The sequence below is a fragment of the Bos taurus genome, chromosome 8, assembly GCF_002263795.3.
Source record: "Bos taurus isolate L1 Dominette 01449 registration number 42190680 breed Hereford chromosome 8, ARS-UCD2.0, whole genome shotgun sequence".
NCBI classification, from domain to species: Eukaryota; Metazoa; Chordata; class Mammalia; order Artiodactyla; family Bovidae; genus Bos; species Bos taurus.
In genome coordinates this window covers 80,885,233-80,911,555 of record NC_037335.1, presented here as the reverse complement: position 1 = coordinate 80,911,555, position 26,323 = coordinate 80,885,233, and the positions used below count along the sequence as shown (strand labels likewise).

The following is a 26,323-nucleotide window of genomic DNA, read 5'->3' as shown; positions in this document are numbered from 1 at the left end:
CCAATTTATTTTGCTGTTATATGCTTTTCAGGAAAAGAATTGACTGCTGAGTTTTACATTTCACCAGGGAAGGCTGCCTCTTTTTTTGTCTGAAAAGAACAAAATAAGTCTGTCCACGCTGTCTTTTCCTCTAGGAGTAAGGCTAAGATACTACATTCAGTTAACATGGTTCCCTTTCTTTCATTTTTGATGGATGAAGGGGAGCTTGTTCTGTTTATTAATTACGTGCCCATTAGGTAAAGGCACAGCAGCTGTCAGATAAGGTGTCCCACTTTGCACCTAACAGAAATGACCACAGCTCAGAAATACAGAAAGAAAGTGAGAAATGACTCTCAAGGAATTGTTCAGAACTGAGTCTTTGTGGCAGAAATATGCAGTCATGAAACAACTCCTTGCAGAACAAAACCAACAGCTGAGCCTTAGAAAGCTTCCCGAGTGGAAATCTCCTGATAGAAAGGAGGAATAAGGGTGGCTTGCTGGCCACAAGCTGTCGGATCTGGGTGTGAGCGGGAAGCAAGGTCAGGAGGAAGGGCCATCCACCCCCCGGCATCGTGGCTCACCTATCGGTTCTTCCACTGGGACAAGAGACTTCAGGAAACTAAGCCAGAAAATCACTTGATTCAGCTGAATCTCATAGGGTTCTTCTAGACTGAAAACGATGACATGGATGGACGTGGGATCGTTTGCAGCAAAATAGTCATAACAGCAGAAGTAGACAGGATTTCCAGAGAACTCCCACACACTGAAGTCACCAATGCCTACAGAGAAAAAGGAAAAGAAAGATTATGATCGTGAAACGCCACCAAATTTCAATCACAATCTTTCTCAGCACTTTAGGGTTTGTGAAGAGGGACAGTGACATCCACTGCATTCATCTGTTTATTTATGCATCTACTTAAGTACAGATCTACATATGGAATATTTACACATCCCTATATTTTCTGTCTATGTCTGTTTCTATACCCACGCCTTGTATCTATACATCCATAGGTGGCTTAGGCGGTAAAGAATCTGCTTGCCATGCAGAACTTGGTTCAATCCCTGGGTCAGGAAGATCTCCTGGAGAAGGAAATGGCAGCCTACTCTAGTATTCTTGCCTGGAGAATCCCATGGACACAGGAGCCTGGTGGGCTACAGTCCATTGGGTCGCAAAGAAGTGGAGATGCCTGAGTGACTAATGCTATTACTACAATAAACCTGCTTGTACCTGTCATCTGCTTTTCCATTTTCCTTAACACTTCCATTATCATATCTGTATCACTATTATATGTGTATCTCTATCACATCTACTTGTAACACCCCAGAGTGGTACAAACACACACACACACCCCCTACACGTGTGTGTATGTGCATGCCTGTAAGCATACATGGAAAGGTGTATGTGTACAAATACTTTGTTTTCTACCCCCCAACACTGGAATCTTCACTATGAAATGTGACCTTAATTTTGGTTAAATAGTGACTAAATTCGCCTCTACGGCTAAGGGAGCACCCTGTTTTGGATGGCCACTGTACACAGGTGTAAGATGCGATAACTGATGAGCGGCTTGGCACATGAAGGATGTAAGAGGAACTGCGAGGAGATTGGGTCCGAGAGGCCAGCCACACTGGGGGAGGCAGTGGAAGGGTCAGGCTAGGGAGGAAGTGTGTGTGTGGGGGGGTGGGGGCGGGCGGTGCGGTTGTTTTCCCACACAGGGGCTGTGGTGTAGCTGGTTTTCCTATAAGTATCATGGGTGAGATTCTGACCTGGAGTTTCTAGGGCACCCAGAACCTCCTCATGATCGTCCAGACACTTGGACACCACAAGGTCAGTGACATCCACCAAATGGCCTCTGGGAAGTCAGGCAGGACCACTTAAGTTATAGGATTTCAGGCTCCTTTTCCCTAATTTTTCCCCTTGGTGTTTACTCTGTGCCAGAAAGTCTGCAGTCGAGACATTCTGGAAGATCCTCAGGGTTTTTCTAGAGCCCAGCACTCCTGGGGAGCATGACCCTCTAAGTCTGGCAGCTAAGACCTCAGTGGGAATAGTTTTGGGAACACAGAAATTGGCCCTTTGAGCCTGCAGAGTGCTGGGAGCCAGACATGGGAAGGGGGTGAGACCAGGGGAGGAGGCGGGGTGAGGGTGTGGGTGGTGGGTGCTGAGCACACACTTCTCTCCCTACGCGGCGGGGCCAGCTGTGCTCCCCGGAACTCAGACAACACTCAGCTTTTAAGGGAGCAAAATGCATATGAACTTTATTTCCTTAGGGTCCCTGGCCCAGTAGCAGCATCGCCAGGAAAGGCCCCAGATGGGCTGAATCAGAGGCTTAGGGGCAGGGCCTGGCAGTCTGTTTCCAGTGGCTCCAGGGGATGTGTGTGTATGCTGGAGTTTAGGAACCGCTGCTTTAGGTAAACACCCTGAGTATTCTATTTTTCACTGGGTTTAGTATATAAAAGGGCTTTCATGAAGATGCCCCCAATTTCTTCTGAGTTCCTCTCCCTTGGACCTTTAATAGACACCAGCTCATAAAATCCTCACAGTTAAGGGAACTCAGCCTCAGAGAAACTGCTCTATCCCTGTTCTGAATGGACTGCATCTCAGCAAGGTTTGTGTTCCTGTTGGGGGCCCTGGGAGCTCTGGGGAGAGCACTTGGGTTTCAAATTGGGTATACCAACTGCTAATGGGACTGTATTTTATGAGGTTAAAAAATGCACTAATTTACTCAACAGACTCAAAAGACTGTTGAGTAAAGTCTATTTTAAAAAATTTACTCTAAGTCTTTGAATTTGAGTCTTTAAATTTATTCCAAAGAGTAAACATACTCTTTACTCAAAAGACTCTTTATTTTTACCCAAAAGACTCTTTACTTTTACTCAAAAGACTCTTTACTTTTACCCAAAAGACTCTTCACTTTTACCCAAAAGACTCTTGAGAGTCTCTTGGACTGCAAGGAGATCAAACCAGTCAGTCCTAAAGAAAACCAATCCTGAATACTCACTGGATGCTGAGGCTGAAGCTCCAATACTTCGGCCACTTGATGCAATAGCCGACTCATTGGGAAAAGACCCGCATGCTGGGAAGTACTGAGGGCAGGAGAACGGGGCTCAGAGGATTAGACGGTTGGATGGCATCACAGACTCAATGGACATGAGTTTCAGCCAAGCTCTGGGAGAAGGTGAAGGACAGGGAAGCCTGGCATGCTGCAGTCCATGGGCTGGCAAACAGTCGGACACGACTGAGCGACCGAACAACAACTTAACAGTCATTTGTTAAGCACCTACTGTGTTTAGTTTTACTTTTGGGATATTAACCAGCTGTGCCTCAGCCTTGGGTCACTCCTACGCTGGCCCTTTCTCCACCCTTCATGCTCGCCGGGACAGGTTCCCTGCTGGAAACTCTTTCGTTTGGGCAGGGTGAGCCATACCGTTCAAATAGGCATTCTGGATGTCGATTGCCTTCGTGGACTGGTCATCGGTGGCGCAGTGCGGATGGTGGGACGGGGCCCCGAACACCTCCAGCACCCCCTTGGTGAGGCCTGGCTCGAACATCATGCTGCGGCTCCTGACACTCACGTTCTCACAGCCCGGGTACAGGTTGCTGATGCTCACGGACACTGCGGGCCAGAGAACAGGCATGTTAGATCTTGCCTGCCCTGTCCCTCCCAGCCTCCGCCCTCTGTCTCCCCCTCCCTTCAGGCCAAGGTGTGTGTGTGTGTCCCTCGCATATGCTGGGCAGCAACGTTTCCCAGGGACATTGTGTTGATTCTGTTTGCTCCACCTCTTGTATCCTTTCCTGTGCTGCTCTGTGCACTGAGAGGCCGACCTGATGGACTGCCTCTCCCAGGCTTGCTTGCCATTTGCCTCCAGTTAGGGTCCGCTGATGGGAGACACTGGAGAAGAAGGTTGATGCCCATGTCCCCTTGCACTGCCTGCTGCTTTTCTGATGCCAGTTGTGTCTCTGACTCTAGACTTCCCTGAGCAGCTTCTCCCCTGGAGCTCCAGCTTTCCCAGGATTGTGACTTCTTCCTCTTGCCCTTTCCGCCCCAGGGGTGGTAACTAACCTGGCCTCTGGGTGCTTCACCCTCTCTTTTATGTTCCTGAGAATTGTGTCTGTGACTTGAACCTTTCATTAAACCCTCACCAGGAGCCTGACTGATACAGGTGAGATGAGTATCACTCTGGTACATGAGAAGTTAGATCGAATGAAAAATGATCTTAGATGGTGGCAGGCCAGAGCATTAATTAATGCTGAATCACACAGTGAGAAGGCTATTGCTTTAAAAGATCCCCTTGAAAGTTTTTAAATTGCTTTAGCAGCAAGTCTCAGTTTGTGGCATTAAGTCTTTACATGTCTTCAATCCTTGCTAATCTTCCCTTTTTATAAGGAGGGAGTGGGTAACAGTATATGAGCTACCCTGGTGGCTCAGATGGTAAGGAAACTGCGTGCAATGCAGGAGACCTGGGTTTGATCTCTGGGTTGGGAAGATCCTCTGGAGAAGGGAATGGCTACCCATTCTGGCCTGGAGAATTCCATGGACAGAGTAGCTTGACAGACTACAGTCCATGGGGTTGCAAAGAGTTGGAGACCACTGGGAGACTTTCACTTTCAACAGTATATAGCTAGGTTTTCCTCACATCACTGTTCACGGTATCTATTTTTATTTACTGGTAGCAGTGATATTGGTTTTCTATTCATGGAAAGGACATGAAGATTTCATTTTCAAATCTATATATTTTAGTAAATAAAAAGAACCAGTTTTAAAGATGTTATCATGAATAATAATGGTAGAACTTTGTGAGAGATCAGTTGAATAACACAGTTGGGTCCCCTGGGCCACAGGCAGAGCCCTGTGTGTCCTCAGCCTGACTGCTCGCTGGCTTGCTTGTCTCTCCAACAGACCTCCAACAGTATGGTGAAGGCTAGGACTTGGGTGGGCACATGTGGGGGCTCTGAGAGTGCATCTGGGAGGGGCTCAGTGAACTAAATCCTACTACACAGTTAGTGCCTTTGCTTCAGAGTTGATAGCGACAGACTCTGCAAGGTCATCACATCTGGGCCACCTGACTTTTAAAACTGGTGATCCGAACACAAAGATAACCCTTGTTGAAAGACCAAACATTCTAGACAGAGGACATAGACAATAGGAGTTTTCAAGAGGTTTGACGGGGAGGAGGATAAAATTGGAGCTCAAAGGCTGGGTCAGGTACAAGGGAGGAAGAAGGGGCAATAAGATGAGAAGGGGAAGAATTATTCATATATTTGTTCTCTGCCCTACAATCTTCCCCCAGCCCTGGTATAAAAGGGGGAAACTTGGCAAACAGAAAGGTAAAGACCAATACTCTAGGCCAACAAGATAGGCATTTTAGTGTATTTCTTTAGAGATTGTTAGTCCAAGTCTGAGAAAAGCCATGTGACTTCCATAAGAATGGGCGTGTCCATTTTCCTGTGCTCCAAAACCTGTGTCTGGGACGGCCACTGTCAGGAATAAGTTTTGTCTTAGGAGCACCGTGGAGAAGGCAATGGCACCCCACTCCAGTACTCTTGCCTGGAAAATCCCATGGACGGAGGAGCCTGGTGGGCTACGGTCCCTGGGGTCGCTAAGAGTCGGACACGACTCAGCGACTTTTCACTTTCATGCATTGGAGAAGGAAATGGCAACCCACTCCAGTGTTCTTGCCTGGAGAATCCCAGGGACGGCGGAGCCTGATGGGCTGCCGTCTATGGGGTTGCACAGAGTCGGACACGACTTAGCAGCAGCAGCAGCACCAGCAGCACTGGGGGCTTGCCGAGGAAGAACAGACCAGATTCGGTAAATGACAGGAACTCCTGCATCTCACTGACAGTTTTTGTTGGGAGGATGAAAATCAGGACATTGTTGTACACGGTATTATTAAAGAACTACTTTACAGGGAAACAATAAAACCACGAGGGAAAATCACTTCTCAGCCTTTTGGCTAAGATCAAGTGTAAATCACAAGGAAAGCATTTTTGCTAACCACTGACCTCTAGTGGTAAAAAGTGGAAGGCCCCGATGGAGAAGCCACTTTAGCACCCAGGTCAGAACAGACTTCCTGCAAACACTGCTCTCTGGTAAGCAGGCAACAGCCTTCTGCAGTGCTCTTTCTGGACATTCACTCCTCCGCTGGCACCAGGGGCTTCCTTCCTACCGCAAAATCACTGTTCAACAGCTGTGGCACAAAGGGAGTGTGTGTGGCAGCCATGTGCCGTGAGCGGCTACACCAGGTCCCCTACGCCATGCTATCCTGTCTCCTGGCTGATGGCTCAGGCCTCTAGCTCCAGCACAATGCAAAAGGCAAGTTTCTAAAAGCCCACAATCTTCCTGGCGCCTGAGTGACGTAAACGTGCTCATTCAGGCATCTGTCCCAGGGAAAGGAGGAAGGCCTGACCATTCTAGCAGAAATCAGGGGTGTCCAGAGCTGGGGTGCAGCTGAGCCTGGCTGCAACAGACCTCCTTCCCTGAAGACCATGCTCCAGAGCAGCCTTTCCTCATGCCTTACAAAGAAACACTGCCCCGTCCCTTCTCCTACGGTACACAAGGCCCCCAGAGCCTGCCGCCCTCTCCAAGCCGGGTCCTCCCAAGGTGGCCCTCCTGGTGCTTCATATCTGTGCCATGCTGTTTTCCTGAGGACCCCCTTCTGTTTTGTGAGGGTCAGAAAGTGACTGTTAGGCTGCCTGGTCTGGGGCTGCGGGGGTCCAGGCTTCATGTGCTGCTGCCTCCTGCCTGCATTCTGAAGCAGGGGGCCTGCTGGCCCCTCACTGGGCAGGGCAGGAGAAGGGCCTGACACAGAGCCTCCTGCAGAAAACACAGCCTCCCAGCTCTTATCAGCCTCAGCAGGACTAGAATTAGCTGTGAGTGAATCAGCCTCAGCAGGACTAGAGTTAGCTGCAAGTGAATCTTGTCACCTCCAGGAACTGTCCATATGGACACTTCAGCCACCCTCAGAGCAGACCAGCCACTGGGACACGAAGCCGGGTGAGCCTCTTCCGTCCTTGCCCAGGCCCTCTGGGAGGCTGCCTGGCCTTGGTCAGACAGATTTGGGATGAACTAGGAGTGACCTTAGCCCAAGGGTCACACACACCAATGCACTGCTGAAAAGTCATTTCTGTCACAGGGAGAAATTTCAGACACAGATGTGGGGAGTCTACTCCTGAGCTCTCCCTCCTGGAGTTAGGGGGCTGGGTGGGGGCAGGGCAAAATGCAGAGCCTGGGCCCCTCGATATGGTGCTACGCCCCTCATCTCAGCCACTAACTGGTTCCAGGTAGAAATGTGAATCCAGTGTGGCCAGAGCTCCCAAGTTTGTTTTTTACAAGAAACCAAATAAATATCCAACTTTTTAGGTGAAGTGTCTTGATTTGCAAATGCTGGAAGTTAATTCAACTTTTCTCCTTCCCTTTCCTCATACTACACAAAATGCTGCAGCTTACCCGGCTGCTGACCTCTGACTTCACATCCCTGCACCCCGAGTTACTTTTCTCTGTGCTGATCGCAGTCAGGGACACTCATCTGGTCCAGAGCACCTGTCGTCCTTGAGAGAATCTGTGTAACTCAGCCCCATGACTCACATCTCTCTAAGCTCTGGCTGGAAGATGCAGTGAGATTTGCCGATAATCTAGTCATCCTGAGGGGCGTCCCTGGTGGCTCAGATGGTAAAGAATCTGCCTGCAATGCAGGAGACCTGTTTCGATCCCTGGGTTGGGAAGATTCCCTGGAGAAGGAAATGGCAACCCACTCCAGTATTCTTGCCGGGAGAATCCCATGGGCAGAGGAGCCTGGAAAGCTACAGTCCATGGGGTCACAAAGAGTTGGATATGACTGAGTGATAACTCCTTCTTTCACTTTAGCCATCCTGAGTTGTGTTTTATCAAGAATCTACTTCTGGATTCTTCCGGACATGGGAACTGATCAGAGGAAGAAGAATGGAGATCCAACGTCTGAGAAGTGAGGGTAGAGGGTAGAGCTGTTTTCCCTCCTGGAGAGCCTGTATGTCACCTGAAGTATGCTCATGAGCTCCTGCAGCATAAGTGAAGTGAGAAAGTTGCTCAGTCGTGTCCAACTCTTTTCGACTCCACGGACTGTAAAGTCCATGGAATTCACCAGGCCAGAATACTGGAGTAGGTAGCCGTTCCCTTCTCCAGGGGATCTTCCCAACCCAAGAATCGAACCCAGGTCTTCTCTTGCATTGCAGGTAGATTCTTTACCAGCTGAGCCACAAGGGATGCCCCCTGCAGCATAAATTCATATCTAATATGGCTAATGAAAATTCCAGATCATGGATCTGTAGAGATCCCATCTTTGTCTCTGCTCTTTGTCTGTTTCTCTCTGCCTCCCTCCCGCTGCACCTCCCAGCCTCAAGTCATTGAGACTGGAGTGACCTTACCCACAGCAGGTGAGAATTGGCTCCTTCTAGGGGCAACCCCAGGAACTGCTAGAGAAGCTCACTTTGAACCTTATGCAAACGTTGGCATGTCCACACACACAGGCTGAACTTAATGGTCAAATCTGGAAAACTACTGGCTTCTGAGAAGGTATAAACCTATCTTACATTCTGAAATTGAGCAAAATTACAGTGGAAAATGGAAAATGTGAGCACAAATATGCCCCAAGTCAGATGGAGTTATAAGCGTTGTTAACAAGCCCTGGCTCAGGAGCCAGACACTTCATGAACTGCCAGCTGTGTGACTCTAGGCAGTGTATCTGACCCCTCAAGGCTTCAGTAAAAGGGTGGAAAAAATGCCAATAAAGCTGTCACGTGGATTAAATGAGGTGTCAAACGTACCACATTTTGCCCGTTCCTGGCACACGGTTAGTGCTCAGTTTGCACTAGCAGTATGCGTTAGCAATATTATAATCATTCTAATTATATGTCCATTTTGGCCGTACTTCTTCCCCTAGTTCAAATCCTATTGCTGTGCTCAGAGCAAAAAAGTTGAAAGGGCATGAAGATCTCAGTCAATTGTCCCTCACCCTACTAATGCTGCCCAGACCTCCCTCCTCGTGGAGAGAGAAATACATAGAAACAAAACTTTGAAATCCGTTTTCATTCTAGGTAACAGATATGACACCTTTGTATTATGTACAGAAAGTGAATCCGAGGCACAGAGCTTCAAAAATGACATTGTTTAGAAAAGTCTCTGAAGGTCTATATTCCTATCTTTGAAAAACTTAATTCCCTTACTCTAAAAGGGGGGCGGGGTCAGGAAAAACAACACCCCAGACTGTTCAGCTTCCTCTTGGTCATCTCCGGTGTTTCTCCCTGGGAGGGACAGGTCACCCTGCAGTTCTGGGTGTGGGCCCGCTGATAATTGTGTCTGTGGGAGGTGGGGTAGATGGCAACATCTGCTTTCCAACCAGGGTCCAGGTGAGCAGATGGACCAATTGAAAAACCATTAAGGAGACTTTCAAAACCACCACCCCACTTTCCAGATACGCGTGGATGGGCCTCCCCATGCACCCAGACTTGTTGCTCTGCGTTCTTGCATTCCTGGACGTGCACACAGCATTCCAAGGAGTGTCAGGGGAGAGGACCCATCCTGGGAGCTGATATTCCATCTGTGGAACCTTGAATCTGTGTCAGTCCCAGTTCTTTGCGTCTTCAAGGGCAGAGTCCCTGAGCAGAATACGACATGGTTGTGCTATTTTGCACGTCTGTGACTATGGACTGTGAGTTCAGTGAGGCCCTTTCCTTACTAGCATGGGGGCAGGGTGTACTTGCTGCCCAAGAGTGAGGTGGACACAGGGCCAAGAGCCAGGGGGCCCACACCTTGAAGCCACCAAGGCGGCAGGAGTTGGTCAGCCTCAGGCCAAGTGCTCAAAACAAAGCCACCCTTCCTCCCAGGCTTTGACTTTGGAAGCACCCAGTGGAGAGACAAGGGCTGGTGGGGTGCACGCATACCTGCCGGCTTGGAGGCCAGGGGCGAGGGTGGGAACCGGGTAGAGTTGGTGGAGGAGAGCCGGGGCCGGCGTCTTCGGAAGAAGCTCCTTAGCAGCCCACACTTGAGAGATTCCACCAGAGTGGTCTTCCCAGACCCCGAGTGGCCGAACAGCTTCAGCTTGATTCTTGGCTGCAGGTTCTGTGTGGGTCGCAGTTGCTGGATGAAGAGTCCTCGGTGTGTGTCCTGCATAGAGATGAAACGGGGCCCTTAGTCAGGGAGAAGAGCAGGCCCTGAGCAAAATGCACATGCTGATTCCCACGGTTCAAGAACCCGGCTGCTTGGGACTTCCCTGGGGGTCCATTGGTTAGGACTCTGTGCCCAAGTTTGATCCCTGGTCGGAGGAACTAAGATCCTGCAAGCTGTGCAGCGACGGCAGAAGATAAACAAAAACATAAAACAGCCCCCAAAACAAACAAACAAAAGACCCCCAATGCATCCTTCTGGTCTGTGAGTTTTCTTTGCCTTTAAAAAAAAAAGAGGTAAAAATAACCTTATTATAACATTAGTTTCAAATCAATGTAAATGATTTGATGTTTGTATCTATTGTGAAATGATCATCATGGTAAGTCTAGTTAACATCCATCACTACCCAGAGTAAAAATATTTTTTTGTGATGCGAATATTAAAGATCTATTCTCATCAACTTTTGAATGTGCTATAGAGTATTATTAACTCTAGTCAATAGCTGTGCATTATAGCCCCAAGGTTTATTTAATTTCTAACTGGAAGTCTGTACTTCAGGAGGTCTGCAATTTCTAGTCATGTGGTAGATACCTCTTGTTCTGTCCCCATGGCATTAAAATTTTTTAAATATAAAACAGACATAACGTAGGCTCCCCAGGTGGCCCTAGTGGTGAAGAACCTGCTGCCAATGCGGGAGACATAAGAGATGCAGGTCTGAACCCTGGGTGGGGAAGATGCACTGGAGAAGGACATGGAAACTCACTCCAGTACTCTTGCCTGGGGAATCCCAGGGGCAGAGAAGCCTGGTGGGCTACAGTCCATCGGGTCACAAAGAGCCAGACACGACTGAAGTGACTTAGCATGCATGCAGACATAACATACAATTCACCATTTTAACCATTTAAAAACAGACCTTTCAGCGGTTTTTACTACATGTACAACTAACTATCACTGCTATTTGGTCCCAAAGCACTTCCACCTGCCCCACAAGGAAACTCTGTACCTATTGGTGGTTACTTCCCAGCCCTCCCTCTGCCCTGCCACTAGCAACCACCGATGTGCTCTGTCTCAGTGGATTTGCCCACTCCCATTGCACTTGGATGCACGATGAACTAGGTAGAACAATTTCTGGGAAGCAGTCTAGACTGGCCTGGGCGCCTGCCCCTTCTGTGTGGAAGAGTCCTGCTCCTTGACGACATTCTGAAGGTACAAGATGATGAGAAGAAGGGTGTCTCAAGGTACAAAGTTAAATGCTGGGGAAGGGCCTGCAGGACATGATAACATTTCTGCCGCCTTCTTTCTCAGCCCTACAGGGAGAAGCAGAAGTCTCCCCAGCCCTGGATGATGCACAGATTCATCAACAAACATTCGTGGAGGACCTCCTGTGTGCCAGCCCCAGATCCGCAGCTTTGAGGAGAGACAGACACAAGAACAATGTGCTATTAAATATAACATGGGTGCTTTTGAAGAGATGGTGCTGGCGAGGAGCTCCGTGGCCCCGGAGAACCCACCTCAAGGGCTACATGGTGGAACGCTGGTCATGTCATGCTAGCTCCATCCTGGCCTCATGCACCCTCTTGGCTCTCAGCTCCCAGCTGTGTAATAACAGCCTCTGGCTTGCAGCCTGAGGACGAGTCCTTCTCCCCTACCCACGATGACTCCCTATGCTTTAGCCTGTTAACTCCTTGCACCCTAGGAGACCTATCTTGCTGTGACCTCTCCCAGAAGTTTCCTCATGGGCAGGCTCCAGCCCACACGTGGTTCTCCATCGTGACCCCACTGGACTGGAGGGTAATCATGTGATACTTTTCCCCTCTAAAACAGAGGCCAACTTGAGGGCAGGATGGTATCCCCAGCACCTGGCTCACCTAGGATGGCCAGTAAAGGGATGCTACATAAATGAGGTACTCAGGGTGACCCATGCAGGAGTGCCTCAGAGCTAAGGGTCTGCCTTTTTCTTTCAGTGCGATCTCAGGCCTGGCTGGGCCCCTGCTTCCAGACCTAAATCCTAGGAGGTGCTGATTTAATGCTCATCTCCTCCTCCTGAGCCATTGTTACATTTTCCACCAACAACCCAGGATGGGAGCCCTAGGGCACGCTCATGCCCTAGTAGCAAACTCACAACTCTCCTGCGTTCCTTCCTCTGTTTCCTCCTGGTAAACTCCGACTCATCTTTCTCGACAAGGGGAGCACCACCCAGGAGCTGGCATTTTGAAAATGGAAGGTGGCAGTTTTAGTTCCCGGCACTGGGGGCATGCTGCTGGCGGGTGGTGGGTAGGTGGGTGCTGGGCTCCTGACAAGTGCACACAGTGTTCTGAATGGGACGAATTCTCCCGAGTCTGCTTGACTTCTGAGTGTCTGCTAAGCATTTATATAAGAGAAAGACCTTGTTTGTGATCATCTGAACTTAGGACTTAACTGCATTTTAATATGACCCAGAGGGTTTTGAGAGGGTATGGCTTAATACACACTGACTTTCCCAAGAGTGCACCAATTGTATATGTTGGTGGAATTATACACACATCCTTTCCCGCTTAATCTTTCAGAAGCTCTGATCCCCACTTGTAAAATGTCAGCCTGTGGCTGCTGTTTTGAGTTGCTGTCCCTCCAACATCCATGGCATCTGTAGGTGTTACATTCGGGGATTCTGTGGATGGGCCCAAGCATCTGTCAAGTTAACAATGTCTCTTCATCGCCTGTGCTCTGCAATTACATACTGAAACACATTTTATTATGTCACATATATATTACTTTGATGTCTTTGTTATATTACAGTTAGGGCATTCTGTTGATCTTTTAAAATTACCTCAGTAGGTACACTGTTACCTTTGAGTTTTATTTCAGGAGAGTGACGGCAGCATCACAAAATGTACATTATAAAGCAGGGGTCCCCAACCCCCCACCAGTCCTTGGTCTGTTAGGACACAGGAAGCACAGCAGGAGGTGAACAGCAAAGCTCCATCCACTGTTCCCCAGGGTTGGAATTACTGCCCAAACCACTCCCCTATCCAAAAGGTTGGGCACCACTGTTAGAAAGTATTGGTTCTCCTAGGGTTGGAAACCACACTTTGGACAGTGATCTGTAGAACATGGGGTTGTCCTTGTTGGGTTTCTTCTTTTAACCTCAAATCTCAGCAGGTACTGAGACAAAACGCTGCACTGGGTGGAAAGGGCTGGAGTATCTTGCCAGCACTTCCCCTGAATTATGACCCAGGTCAGCACAGGAGTTGAAAAGTTCTATTCTGAGGCAGTTACTCATTGGGGTGTTGCTGATCAGGCAAGAAGAAATGGGGCACTGGCTTCTCCCTGATGCCATTTACTGTGGCAGATGAGCCCATGACCCCTGAAGCCAATCTACCTCCTTTCATCACAATTGAATCTTCAAACTAGCCCTTCTATCTTCAAGTCGTGGGTGCCGCATGCTAAGTTGCTTCAGTTGTGTTGACTCTTTGCAACCCCACAAACTGTAGCCCCCAGGCTCCTCTGTCCATGGGATTCTCCAGGCAAGAATACTGGAGTGGGTTGCCATGCCCTCCTCCAGGGGATCTTCCCAACCCAGGGATCGAACCCACGTGTCTTATGTCTCCTGCACTGGCAGGGGGTGCTTTACCACTAGTGCCATCCACTGCACAGTGAGTGTCTGAATTGGGAGTAGCTCCCTCCTTTAGGAGTATCTCATGAATAAATAAAAAAGTTCTCCACCTAGTCCATGACACATGGCTAACTAACACGGACAGATTCTTTGCGTGAAGCCGGGATGTGCTTCTCCTGAGATGCGGCAAAGGCAGAAAACCTGCTTCTGGCTTTAGTCCCATCACTGAACCTGGGGGCATTACCCATAGCATTGCTCTATTCTGTCTGTTCCGTGTCCTCTGATCCTGACACTCTGAGGCTGGGCCAACACATCTGTCCTGTGTGAAGAAGGAGTGAGGGCACCTCTGTTCCCTCGCATGAGTCCCACAGGTCTGAGCCCAAGTCTGAACAGACTGCAGTAACACTCGGACACAGGTGTTATCCCATTGCTTCCAGCGGCTGCTCTGAACCAACGTGGGCTTGTCCCATGCCACTGATAGAGGGTGTGTCTTGGCCTTGCTCAGTGCTGCCTGGGCTGAGAGCCCTCTGCTCCTTCCAGTTCCACTCAGGACAATGGTGGGCTAGCAGTGGCTGGTGGTCTGTCTGCCTGCTCCCCAAGTCAGCCCCAGAAATGGAGGAAAGCGGGAAGAGGGGCTGGTGATGGTGGGCTGTGTCAGGCTGGGTAGTCCAGGATGAACAAGAATCCTGCAAGGTCAAGTTTAGAGGAAATCCCCCACCCTTGACATCTGAGCAAACTCTTCATGCCCAACCTTGATATCTGAGCACCTGCCCTGCCTTTAGCAATAATCCTGATGAGTATTATAATCTTTAAAACTTCCTATGTTTCTGTTGCCTCAACGTCCCCACAAATAGAGGATGTGAGTGCCAGCCCAGGTATACCAGTGTGTAAGTGGGCTCAGCCACAGGTTCCCCTTCCTACTTTCCCACTGTGACCCCTGACACTCAAATGCCCCAGTGACACGCCCTGCACCTTTCCATGTGTACCCACCCTGACCCCAGTAAAGCACTTGCCCCAGGGGCTCTCTGCTTCTCCCTGCTGAACTGAGTCTGAGTTCCACGACCCAACCCTAATCCCTCTCTCTCTGGGACCAATGATATACACACTGCATTTCCCCTGAGCCTCCCTTCCGTCTCCTCTTGTGGCCTCAGCTGGCTGACCATCTCATGAAAGAATCCAAGGCATGGGTTTCTAGCAAGAAACCCCTTAGCCTTTGGGTTTTGTCTTAGTGATTTTCCATCCATGAACCCCACCTAATTCCTTGGTTATAAATCCCCGCTTGTCCTTGTTGAAGTTGGGGTTGAGCTGATCTCTTTCCTCTGCTCCGCACCCACTGCAGTACCCCCAAATAGTCAATCCTACTGTCTTCAAAAAGGGTCCCAAACTATTCTTTCATGAACACGCCTAGGAGTTGTGACAGATGCATTTCCTGTCTGCAACAGTAACTTCCAGGTTTGTATCTTCCAGCTTATGTTGTGCTTTCACTCACATTCCTCATTAAACCTCAAAGAAACCTTTGTGGTTACTGTGGTCGTTCTCCCTTTCAAGTGGGGAAACCAAGGCTCAGAGAGGTCAAGGCCCTTTCTTGACCAAGGCGAAGACAGAACTAGGTTTCCTTTCTACCACTGCTGTCACTGAAAGGGAGGTGATGGGTTTCTAGAAGGGGAGTGGGGAGCAGGGAGGAGTAAACAAGGATTTACAAAGTTGAGAACAGAAACTGAAAGCTGGGTTGTGCTTCAGCTATTAATCCTAGGACTATGAATATCCAACAAGGGCCATTTCCAGTTCGTTTCACTAAGAAAACACTTCCCAGTTAGTGCAGAGTTCTGATTTAAAGTAAGGCTTATAAGCCATTGCTATGAAAAGGCTCTGTAGGATGAGAGTGCACCCCGCCTCCCCACTCTGGATTTGCACAGACAAAGAGTACACTCGGGCACCTCATTTTTCCTAAGCAAATGAGTTGGACTGCTGGCCTGTGTTAACAGGCTCCATGTCCTTGGGGAGCTCCAGGGGAGTACCTTTTTTTTTAACTTTTTATTATTTTTTACTTTACAATATTGTATTGGTTTTGCCATACAACAACATGCATCCGGCACAGGTGTACAAGTGTTCCCCATCCTGAACCCCGCTCCCATTTCCCTCCCCATACCATCCCTCTAGGTCATCCCAGTGCACCAGCCCCAAGCTTTTTAATCAGAAATACAGATTGAACCTTCTTCTGCAGGGACTGCGTTCATGTCAGAATCCATCACTAGCTCTCATGGTGTTTCCCAAATATAACAATCCTCAAGAAATCTTGTTTTGTCCAAGAAAATACTGCTTCATGGGACTGACAGCTCAGCTTTTACAGTGTCCTCGATTCTGGGACGATCATACAAACACACACACTTTCTCACCTTTCAAGTGGAGATGAATGGCAGGCAGGTGAGAAAAATATTTCAATGGCCAGAGAAAGGGGTGTAGGGGTTGCAAGCCATCCCACATTCCTACTCTCTGCCCAGGGCCTTCACACATCTCCCTGCCCTCCCTTCCCCTGCAGTCAGGACCTGCTGGCCTGGACTGGGAGGGACTCTCACCCTTTACTTTGCCCTGGGGAAGATGGGCTGAGAAACTGCTAAAGGCAAGGACAAGCAGAATATACTCCAGTCTTCAGTCCAAGGAAATCTAACCTTGTCCTCAAGGAGGGCCCCTCCCCACTGGCACTCACTAAGAACCATGAAGAATCTGAACACAGAATTTGAGACAGCCCTCTGCGACAGAGGTGTGGTACTGGAGAAGATTCTTGAGAGTCCCTTGGACAGCAAGGATATCAAACCAGTCAGCCTTAAAGGAAATCAATCCTGAATATTCACTGGAAGGACCAATACTGAAGCTTCAGTATTTTGGCCACCTGATGTGAAGAGCCAACTCATTAGAAAAGACCCTGATATTGGGAAAGATTGAAGGCAGGAGGAGAAGGGGGTGACAGAGGATGAGATGGTTGGATGGCACCATCGACTCAATGGACATGAGTGTGAGGCAACTCCAGGAGACAGTGAAGGATAGGGAAGCCTGGTGTGCTGCAGTCCAAGGGGTCACAAAGAGTCGTGAAGACACTGAGTGACTGAACAACTCTGCAACAACAAGTTTCTGACATCTCTCTCCTCCTGGTGGGTGGTGCACTTCCACTTTTCACCATTAGATGTCGCAGCAGGGACGAGTGGCATGCTCAGATTAGCGTCTGTCCCCAAGAAGGCAGCTTCCAGCAGCAGCCTTAGTGTGTGTGCCCTCTCTGGTTTTGATGCAGAGAGGGGGAAAAGAGAGGTACAGAGTGTGCTCCTGGTTAGCTCGAGAATGTGGAAGAATGTTGATTTCTTAACAGAAGCTCCAAGATGCCCCAGCGCCCAGTCTGCTCAGGCCCTCAATGGCTGTACCAGGATAGTGTGAGCAGGGACACTGCCCAGAGGAGAGGAGGGTCAGGACTTCTGGGTTCCCTAAGTCTTGACTCATGCCTCAAAATATTCTTGTGCATCCCATCCCCCTCGACCCCACAGGCTGGTGGATGTGGCTGGGACACGGCAAGGCCTCGCGTGCGGGCTGGGAAGATGGGAGGGGAAGCAGCAGGGACCCTGAGGAACCAGACCTCTAAACCGGAACTCAGGCTTCCAGGTGGTCACAAAGGTGCATTTGTGTAATGGGAGGCCAGAGTTTCCCTGTTAGCTTTAACCACATACTTCAAATATTTACACAGGAAAGCGAGCTCTCATTTGTATTCCTGCCTCAAGCTCACAAAGTAACTGAGCCTGAACAGCACCAGTCCAAGCAGCCGTCCCATCTCGCCTGGCTGCCAAGACCACCTTCTGTCTGGTTTCTGGGTGTGAGCAGTCAGAGGGAAATCCCAAGGCAGGAGGAGAAGGGGTTGACAGAGGACGAGATGGTTGGATGGCATCACCGACTCAAAGGACATGAGTTTGAGCAAACTCTGGGAGATGGTGAAGGACAGGGAAGCCTGGCGTGCTGCAGTCCATGGGCCGGCAAACAGTCGGACACGACTGAGTGACTGAACAACTTACTTAACACACTTGGCCCCGTACCCGATCGCCTTTTCAAGCCAGGCCTCTTTCTGCTCACCATAGGCACTGTCCTCTGCCCCAACAATCACACTCAAACTCTGCTGCTACCCCCACAGCTCCCTCCTTTTTGATCTATTTCTAACTCTTTACCTTCTCAGGCCCGTTCCACTCACTGCTCCCTCTGTCTTCTCCCAGCCCTTCTTCTGGCTGGTTCCTGTAAAGAACCTGGTGGTCTCTGTTGTGACTGCCATATATGGATCTAGAAACCAGCCATAGACAGGAGTAAACAGAGGGGTATAGCTGTTCCAATAAAACTTTATTTATAAAAGCAGGTGAGGGGCCGGTTTTGGCTCTATGGTCCTAGTTTGCCACCCTCTGACCTATCTCACATTTTCTTGTTTGTTTATTGACTGGTCTTGCCCCTTTCCTTTACTTGGTCTCTCATAGTTCTTTCCTATGGTAGACACTGTGATTATCTTTTAAATGAGCATTATTTGGTAACTGCATTGCTTTTTGAAGCCCTGGTGAACTCTGGGGTGAAATGAAAACATCTCCTGCCATATTAATAAACAAGAAATGTCACAGCCATCAGCGATTTCTGGCCTCCAAATGTGAATGAGTGCAGATGCTGCCACCTCCAAGGGTGACTGCTGAGGAGCTGGGAATGCAAGAGGCGATGTGAACTAAGAACAGGGTTGGCCCCAGAAAGCTGAGATGCATTTGAAAGGGAGGAACTCAGTGAGCCCAGAGGCTTGCATCTCCCCATACATAGAATGCTAAATTCCTTCGTTTGATATCCAATCTTTGATGTTCAAAATGCCTGCTCCCTTTGTTACAAAATTGTATATAGCCTGACTTCCCCTCCTGCCTCTTTGGAGCAGTTTTCTCAGAGCTACTGAGATGCTGTCTCCCTGCCTCAGAGTCCTAAATATTCCCACCAAATAAAATAACTCTACTTTCACATTCTGACTATATTTTTTAGTCGACAGGGGTTTCTAATTTCCTTTCTTCCAGCACCTTCTACCCCCTGGCAATTCAGCTTTCACTTTCTCATCGGCAAAAGTGACTAAACAGCAAGGTTGATGGGAGATCGAGAGCCATCTCCCTGCCTGGGAAAGAGAGATAAGAGAATGGAGAGGTGACGTGGCTCTCTGCACGTGGCAGGATGCAATTAGACCCACAGGATGGGAGCAGCAACTCTTAATTATGCAAATGCAGTTTACTTGTGGTGAATTCTAAATTTTGGGCAAGCTCCCAACTTTGTCCTATTTTTTCAAACTATTCCTGGGCATCTTTCTTCACCATCTAGTCTCAGACTTAGGAAAAGCAACTACTTTTAATATCAGTTTACAGAAAAGCTGATTAGAAGGACAATCAAACAAAATAAAAATAAGCTGACTCCTCAACCCCCTTAAAACTAGTGTTTTAAAATCAGGAAAGAATAGACCTTGATATGATAGTAAAAATGGATGCCAGTACAAAATCTAAGTGCTACCCCCTTCCCCGCCTGTTATAACAAGCTCCCCTTTTTCTAGGAGCAGAACTGGTTTGGTTAAGTGAGCAGAGTTCTTGAGCAGGTTTGGAGGGCTGAAGGGGGCTTTGTTTAGCAGTGGGGGTGAACACAGGGGACAGAAGAGGGTGCAGCTCCTTATAAGAAAGTGATACCTACCATGCATGGTGGAGCTAAGGGGGCCCCCAGAGGCCCCTAAAACAATGGTGTGCTGGGAAACCAGCTCACTGCAGGAGATGGCGGGGGGAGCAGGCTGGGGTTTCGGGCAAAAGGTGAAGCCTGACCAGTGTTTGCTGATTCCTGTGGTGTAAATACCACTACCACAGCTGATTTCAGCCCCGAATGTGACGGCACGGAACACGCAGTTGGGGAGAGATGTGTATGGTGGGCTCTCCCAGACATTACCATGGGCTCCCACATGCCACCACCCCATCATCTCCTGTTGAACTGGGTCAGAGAGGAAGATTCGCTGTGTTCTTCCTTCCCTCACAAGCCCCAGCTCGGCTGCCCTCTCCCCTACCTGCCCAGATGCGGATGCGCTGGCTGCAGGTCTCACCTCCCACGGTCAGCCCCCTGCTTTAGGGATGTCATCTCCTCTCACTCTCCTCCAGCCCACCCTCCGCTGCCCTATGCAGCTCAACAAGATGACTTTGGTTCTTTTTTCAGAAGAGAAAGCACCATGGCTTACCCCTAACAGATGTTTAAGAACACGTTCCTAGGCTTGACAACTGATGAGAGGTGAAAACACAGGGAGCATTTCTGTCGCTAATTTGGCCCTGAAAAACCAAACGGCTGAGCAAGGCACCTTATGGCCAACCCCTGCTGCTCCAGACACAGACTCCACCCAGTGACTGCGCTTAGGATGCACGTGGAGTGGGTGAGCAGAGGCTGGCACCACGCCTGGGGGTGTCAGGAAAGGAACAGAGGCAGTCTTTTGGTTTCCACAATGAATGTGGGAGGGGGTGCTTGACATTAGATCCTTGGGGGTCCTTGCATCCTGCAAGGACAGGAAGTTCCACCCACCCCCAAATTCTGACAGCACCCTGGTAAGAAACACTGCAGCCTGGAACAGAAAATGACACTGAAGGAAAGGTGATAAAATGCCCCTCAGTGTAAATTACCTTCTTCCATTCCCCTCACCCACTGTACAGGGCTGTGGGCAGTCTCTTCCTGCAGATGACCCATTGCAGGTTACCACTGCAAACAAATCACCTTTCTTGGCTTTCTCTGCAGGTAGAGCCTGCTCCTTAAGGCAACCGCCCACGAGTCCTCTGCGATGCATTTTCCAGACACACTGGGACATCATGATTATTTTCAATAACCAGGTTCCAGTACTGGGTGTCCCGAAATCCCAAGCAGTTATTTATTTTGGGATTTACATTTTTTTTTTTTTTAAAGATAGAGAATGGTTAGAAATGTTTGGCAGTCAACTCCTCCCTTTCTGGCTAAGGGAAAAGCTGAGGAATAGAGTCATTTGAAGGCATGACTAAAGCAAATGATTACGAGGATCTTGTCGAACATGAAGTTGGGGAGACTCCGCTGAAGGGCACAGGGCTCTGCATTATCTCGAGGGAAGTGACCCATGTCTGCCACCAAGCGGGTGACCCCACTGGAGGGAAGGACCATCCTGGGCTGTTGGAGAATTGAGTCTGAAGGAGTCCTGAGCCCCTGATCGAGCCCCGAAAGCAGGCATTTCTGTTTTGGTCTGGGTCTCTGCTCTGTAATTAGCATGTTGCTTAACCTAGTGGAGACCGGGTTTCCTGCGGGAACATCCGCAACTCAGGGATGTAAAATTACAGGGCTGCCACACACACTGAGCGTCAATGGTGGCTGTTACTAAAAACGACTCTCAAACGTACCCTGCCAGAGCTGCCACTGCTGCCACTGCTGCCACCCCAACATCTGCTCCTGCGGGCTGGGTCACAAGAGGTGGCCCCAAGGAAACCTCAATAGTTCCCCTGGACCTGGAGGGTGGTCTGCAGGATGCGAACTAGGATGCCGACTGTGGCAAACTCACGGTGCTCAGGGTGTGCAAGGCACTGCTCTAAGGACATCGTTTACACCACCTGCCTGACCCTTACCACCATCCTGTGAGTAGCACTGTACTCATCCCATTTAACAAACAGGGAAACTAAGGCCCAGCCTGTTAAGCAGATTGGTAGTTCACCCAGCATGAAGGTGTGGCAGAGCGGGGACTCCTGAATCTGTGCTCTCAGCCTTTACCCTATATTTTGCCTCTCAAAGCAAAGACGAGAGGGGAATCTCCCAGTAGATTCTGGGCTCCAAGAGGGATGATGTACTATATTCACAGGCATCGTAATGACTTTCTTCATCTCCTTACAAAAATCATAGGATAATGGTAAAAGACTAAACGCTGTAATATTCCTTCTCCCACCCCTCTTGAAAAAGTCTAGACATCAGAAAGCAAAAGTACTAATTAATGGAAGGAAAGAAAAAAAAAAAGGGGAAAGCCCCAAACTGGGACTGTACAAGAACCCACGCCACACCGAGTTCAAAATTCCAGTCTGGGGACAGCCACCCTTCCTTGAGCTGCATGTGGCTTCACTTACTATTTATATTCCTAATTATAAAAGTGGTTGAAGCACAGCAAGAAATACAGGAATCAGATAACGTGAGAAAGTGCTTTGAGCCCCACTCATCCAATCCACCCAACCTTGGCTATCTTGTAGAGTGCTCTCCTTCCTGTCTTTTTTAATGGCATTTGTCTGCTGTTTCTGACCTGCTGGAATGGACATCTGGGCTTGGGCTTGTATCTAGCATAGCAATGTTTTTAAATAAAAGTATCTTCCTAAGGGGTAGATGGGCACTAAAACAGCACAGTCCAAGGAAAAGCCTTGTCCCTTGGCCAGAAGAGGGTGTTTCCTGGGGTGACTATTAGGCCATGGAAGATCATGGCTTGCAGCTGATTGTTGCTTTAAGATGAGCAGGCTGTACCTTTCCCTGGAGCACTGCTGTGGAACAAGCGTTTCTGAGATGATGAACCGCACTTCAAGCCAAGAAAGTATGAGGCAACAGTACTGTCCAGAGTGCTACATTTGTGAGAGGGGCTGCCCGTGCACCAACTGAGCCCACAAAACACCGGCAAGGACGATGCTGGGCTCAGAGCAGGACGATGGTGCCAGCGGAGGCAGGCAGGTTAAAATCCCGCTTTGTGGAATTTGGGAAACCTAAGAATACCTGATTCAGCATGTTTATATACCTGCTAAGGTGTTGAGCCTAATAAAATGTTTCTTCCTAATAGTGGACCATACTAGAGGTATTAACTGTAAAAATGTGTACTCACCCAAACTGTGGAAAGGCCAGATTTGCTTCGGTTTCTTTTCACTATCAATGAATATTATAATGGGGGACTCAGTTTAAAACAGCCCTTATTATGGGACTTCCCTGTGGTCCATTGGCTAAGACTCCGTGCTCCCAGTGCAGGGAGCCCAGGTTTGATACCGGGTCAGGGAACTGGATCCCACATGCTGCAACTAAAACCCGGTGCAGCCAAAGAGAGAAATATTAAAAAACAAGCAAGCAAGCAAAAGATACTGTTTCCATTTAAAAAAAAAACAAAAAAACAAAAAAAACAGCCCTTAAAGTGTGATAATCTATATAAACATAGAATTCTATACTCAAATGCGGGGCTCCCTACAATAAAATCCAGCAAAAGTCAGAGGTTACAAACTGGTGGCCTCTGAGTCAATCTGGCTTGAAGTTGTGTTTCATTTGGCTGAATATCACTTCAAATAAAGCGAGTTTTAAGATGAGGAGATTTTATGTGAAAGTTCATTGCTGACTGGCTGACAGTCTCATAGGTTCCTGCACAGCCCCCTTTTGTTTTGCCTGTAAACAAAAAGTTTTCCCTTGCTTTGCTAGTCCAGATTCTCCCCCACAGTCTGTGGGGGCACAGAGTGGGAGAACATGAAGTCCAGAGTTAATGTAAGTTTTTCCTCTAAGAATGTGTGAATAAGCCGGGATCTCTTCCAGAAATTCTAGATCAAAGGGGAGACTGAATCCCAGCAGTGGCCTGGGGGGATCTCAGTGTTTATCAGTTCACAGACTCCAAAGCACAAAGGTGTGAAAGTCCATTATCTTCCCCGGGCCAACTCCAGGCACTGAAATCATTCCAATCTCTGCATGTGTCCCCTTGCCCTTTCCCTGTAACCAGGACCAGGGGACCATTATATCAATTCAAACTTTTAGTAGCTGTGAAAGTTAAAACATTGTTATCCCTCCCCCAGGCACTTTTCAATTTATATGGCAGGGTCTTTGTAGGATACCCTGAGCTTATTTGAAATAATACTTTTTCATGAACACTTAAATTAACTGAGTAATTTTTAAAATTTCTATAACATTTGTCCTTTTTTTAAAAAGTTATTACACGATTATTTTAGGAAGTTTGGAAACAACAGAGTTATGTTTAAAGAAGAGACTGTCAATTAAGAAAGCTAAACCCAAAGACATCACTGTTAACATTTTCTTTATATGTATTTGAAAAAACATAGCTGGAATTATAATGTGCACATAATTCATCTTCTGCTTTGCAGCCTAGGAACATCTGAAACATTAAATTCCTGTTACTAAAACCTCTTTAGGAACATTTTAAAGGCCAAAATCCATTCCATTTTATAGCTGTATGACAGTTTATCAGACATTATTGTTGGTCATCCAACATTTCTGATTTTAATTGCCAGTTTTTATAAATAACACTGCAATGGACATCTTCATGCATACAACTTTTTTTTTTTTTTTTAATGCATTTCTTTGATTTCTTTAGGATAGAGTCACAGAGAATCCCTAACTTAAAGGGTGTGACTGTTTTGAAGTCTCTCCGTACACACTGCTGTGATGTGGGCTGAAACGGCATACCTGCATTTATTTATTTTTGTCATATCTTCTTAAACCTTACAGCCATGATGTTTGATAAGCTAGAGCATATGTGATATTTTGGAGCTCGAAACATTAAGAAAGAAAGAAGCAGGGTCAGCTTTTTCATTTCCCCTCTACTTCACGGGAGCAGGTATTATAGACAGGGTGAGAGGAGGAAAATCAGGCACAGTGACTGCAAAAAGAGGCCAGTGATTTCCAAGTCCTAACACAGAAGAAGAAACCAGAGAGGTGGCCGACACGTTTATGCAAATCGATAAGCAAACCACAGCCCAGGACAGGTGCCTTTTGGTACCATCTGTGTGTCCAACAGATTGTTCATTCTCAGCATTTATAAGGGACAAGACAGAATTTTTCACATAAAAAGCACAGAGCATTTCAGAGCACAAACAATTTCTCACCTTTCGGAGTCTTGTGAGGAGGCCTGCTACGTGTTCATGCTGTTCCGATTTCGCAAGATCTTCTGCTGTCTTTCCATCCTGTTGGAGAGAAATGATTAGTTTTTTCCTTCGCTGCAGAGAACTGTGTGTTCCACACACCAACATCACCTTCTGAGACAGAAACAGTGTAACAGGCATCAGAAGCAAATAAGGTGGACAAAAGACCCTGTCCTGAATTATTCCCTTTTCTGTGGAATCCTGATTTCACTGATGGTCCAGGAAAGGAAGATAAGGAAAGTAGGAAAAAACCATGCATTGGTGCTTTGAGGTCCAAAGGCAAGATGTCTCAGGCCCACAGGCTTTAATCAAACCGGGCACCTCATTAGCAGGCAGATTACTCTGCATCCTGAACCTCCCTCCAATTAGGCCAACGATAAAGACTGTCATTAGCTGCCAAATTCTAGTTAGTGGAAGCTAATGTCTTAGAATCCTTCCAGGGACAAACCTCAGCACTCATATCAAGCTAGTTACTGGTAATTACTGTGCATTTCAAAGAAAAGGCTGAGTTTTACAGACAATTTGGATCTGAAGATCTTCAGTGAAACATAAAAGGTGGAAATAAGGGTCCACGGCACTTCAGTGTTTGCTTTTTAATTAGAGAATTTTCACAGGGCTGCAGTCTCATACTGAACAAATTTGTTTCCAGGCTGTGAACATGCACGATGATGGCTAATGTTTTTCGAGCGCCTCCTCGCAGTCTCAGTGCGTTGAGCGTAGAAACCTCAGAGGTGCTCCCGGGCGGTGGGAACACTAGTTGTTCACCCATCACAGAGGAGGGATCGGAGACTGAGGGACTGCTCTGCTGCAGCTTAGGAATCATTACAAATTTAAAAGTAGAAAAGATGAGAAGCAATTTCCAAAGAAATAAAAGCAATATTTCTTAAATGAGAAGACTAAGCAGCCTTTGGCCCATCTGTCAGTGTTTTCTAGGGACAGTTCAAGTACCATTCCTGAGGAAGCGGGGGGATGCCCGGATCTGACTGACAGCATACCTGCCAATCTCGCAGCCCAGGTCACAATCCCAACCATCACATCACCTCAGTCTCAGCACTGCTGACATTCTGGCCAGGACGATTCCCTGCCATGGGAGGCTGTCCCGTACACTGTGAGATGTCAAGCAGCACCCTGGCCTCTACCACTAGACACCAGCAGATTTCCCTTGCACCAGCTGTGCCAACCCAGTGTCTCTGTGCTGTGCTTAGTCGCTCAGTCATGTCTGACTCTTTGCGACCCCGTGGACTGTTGGCCCACCAGGCTCCTCTGTCCACGGAGATTCTCCAGGCAAAAATAATGGAGTGGGTTGCCATGCTCTCCTCCAGTGGATCTTCCCAACCCAGGGATTGAACCCAAGTCTCTCACATTGCAGGTGGATTCTTTACCATCTGAGTTACAAGGAAAGCCCTTTACCATCTGAGCCACAAGGGAAGTCCAGTGTCTCTGGACATTGCCAAATGTTTCCTGAGCAGTGAAACTGCCCAACTTGAGAAGCATGGTCGTAGGCTGTGGTTGGAGCTCGGTGGGTGCTCCTGGGAGGTGTGCTCTGCACTCATGTTGCCCACCTCTCTCTGCCCACTCCCCGCTGTCAAGTCCTGCAGTGGCCCCAGTGGGCAGACAAAAGCTTCTAGTTTGCTTTGGGGTGAATGAGGTAAGTTGTCGGACACCGCATCCAAACAAGGGGGTCATACCAGACTGTAGGTCCTTACTGACATGATAAGGAC

General features: G+C 48.3%; 1 protein-coding gene across 4 annotated transcripts in view; it reads right to left on the bottom strand.

Annotated features, from left to right (window-relative positions):
• The window catches only part of DAPK1 (death associated protein kinase 1), a 209,989-nt gene that overhangs the window by 9,532 nt on the left and 174,134 nt on the right, over positions 1 to 26,323 (bottom strand). For all 4 annotated transcript variants that reach the window (XM_024995907.2, NM_001206038.2, XM_024995909.2 and 1 more), the window contains exons 19-22: positions 24,567 to 24,644; positions 9,896 to 10,118; positions 3,405 to 3,593; positions 561 to 758 (exon numbers count right to left, since the gene is read on the bottom strand). In XM_024995907.2, coding sequence (XP_024851675.1) covers positions 561 to 758; positions 3,405 to 3,593; positions 9,896 to 10,118; positions 24,567 to 24,644 — 688 coding nt within the window. The remainder of the gene's footprint in view (positions 1 to 560; positions 759 to 3,404; positions 3,594 to 9,895; positions 10,119 to 24,566; positions 24,645 to 26,323) is intronic.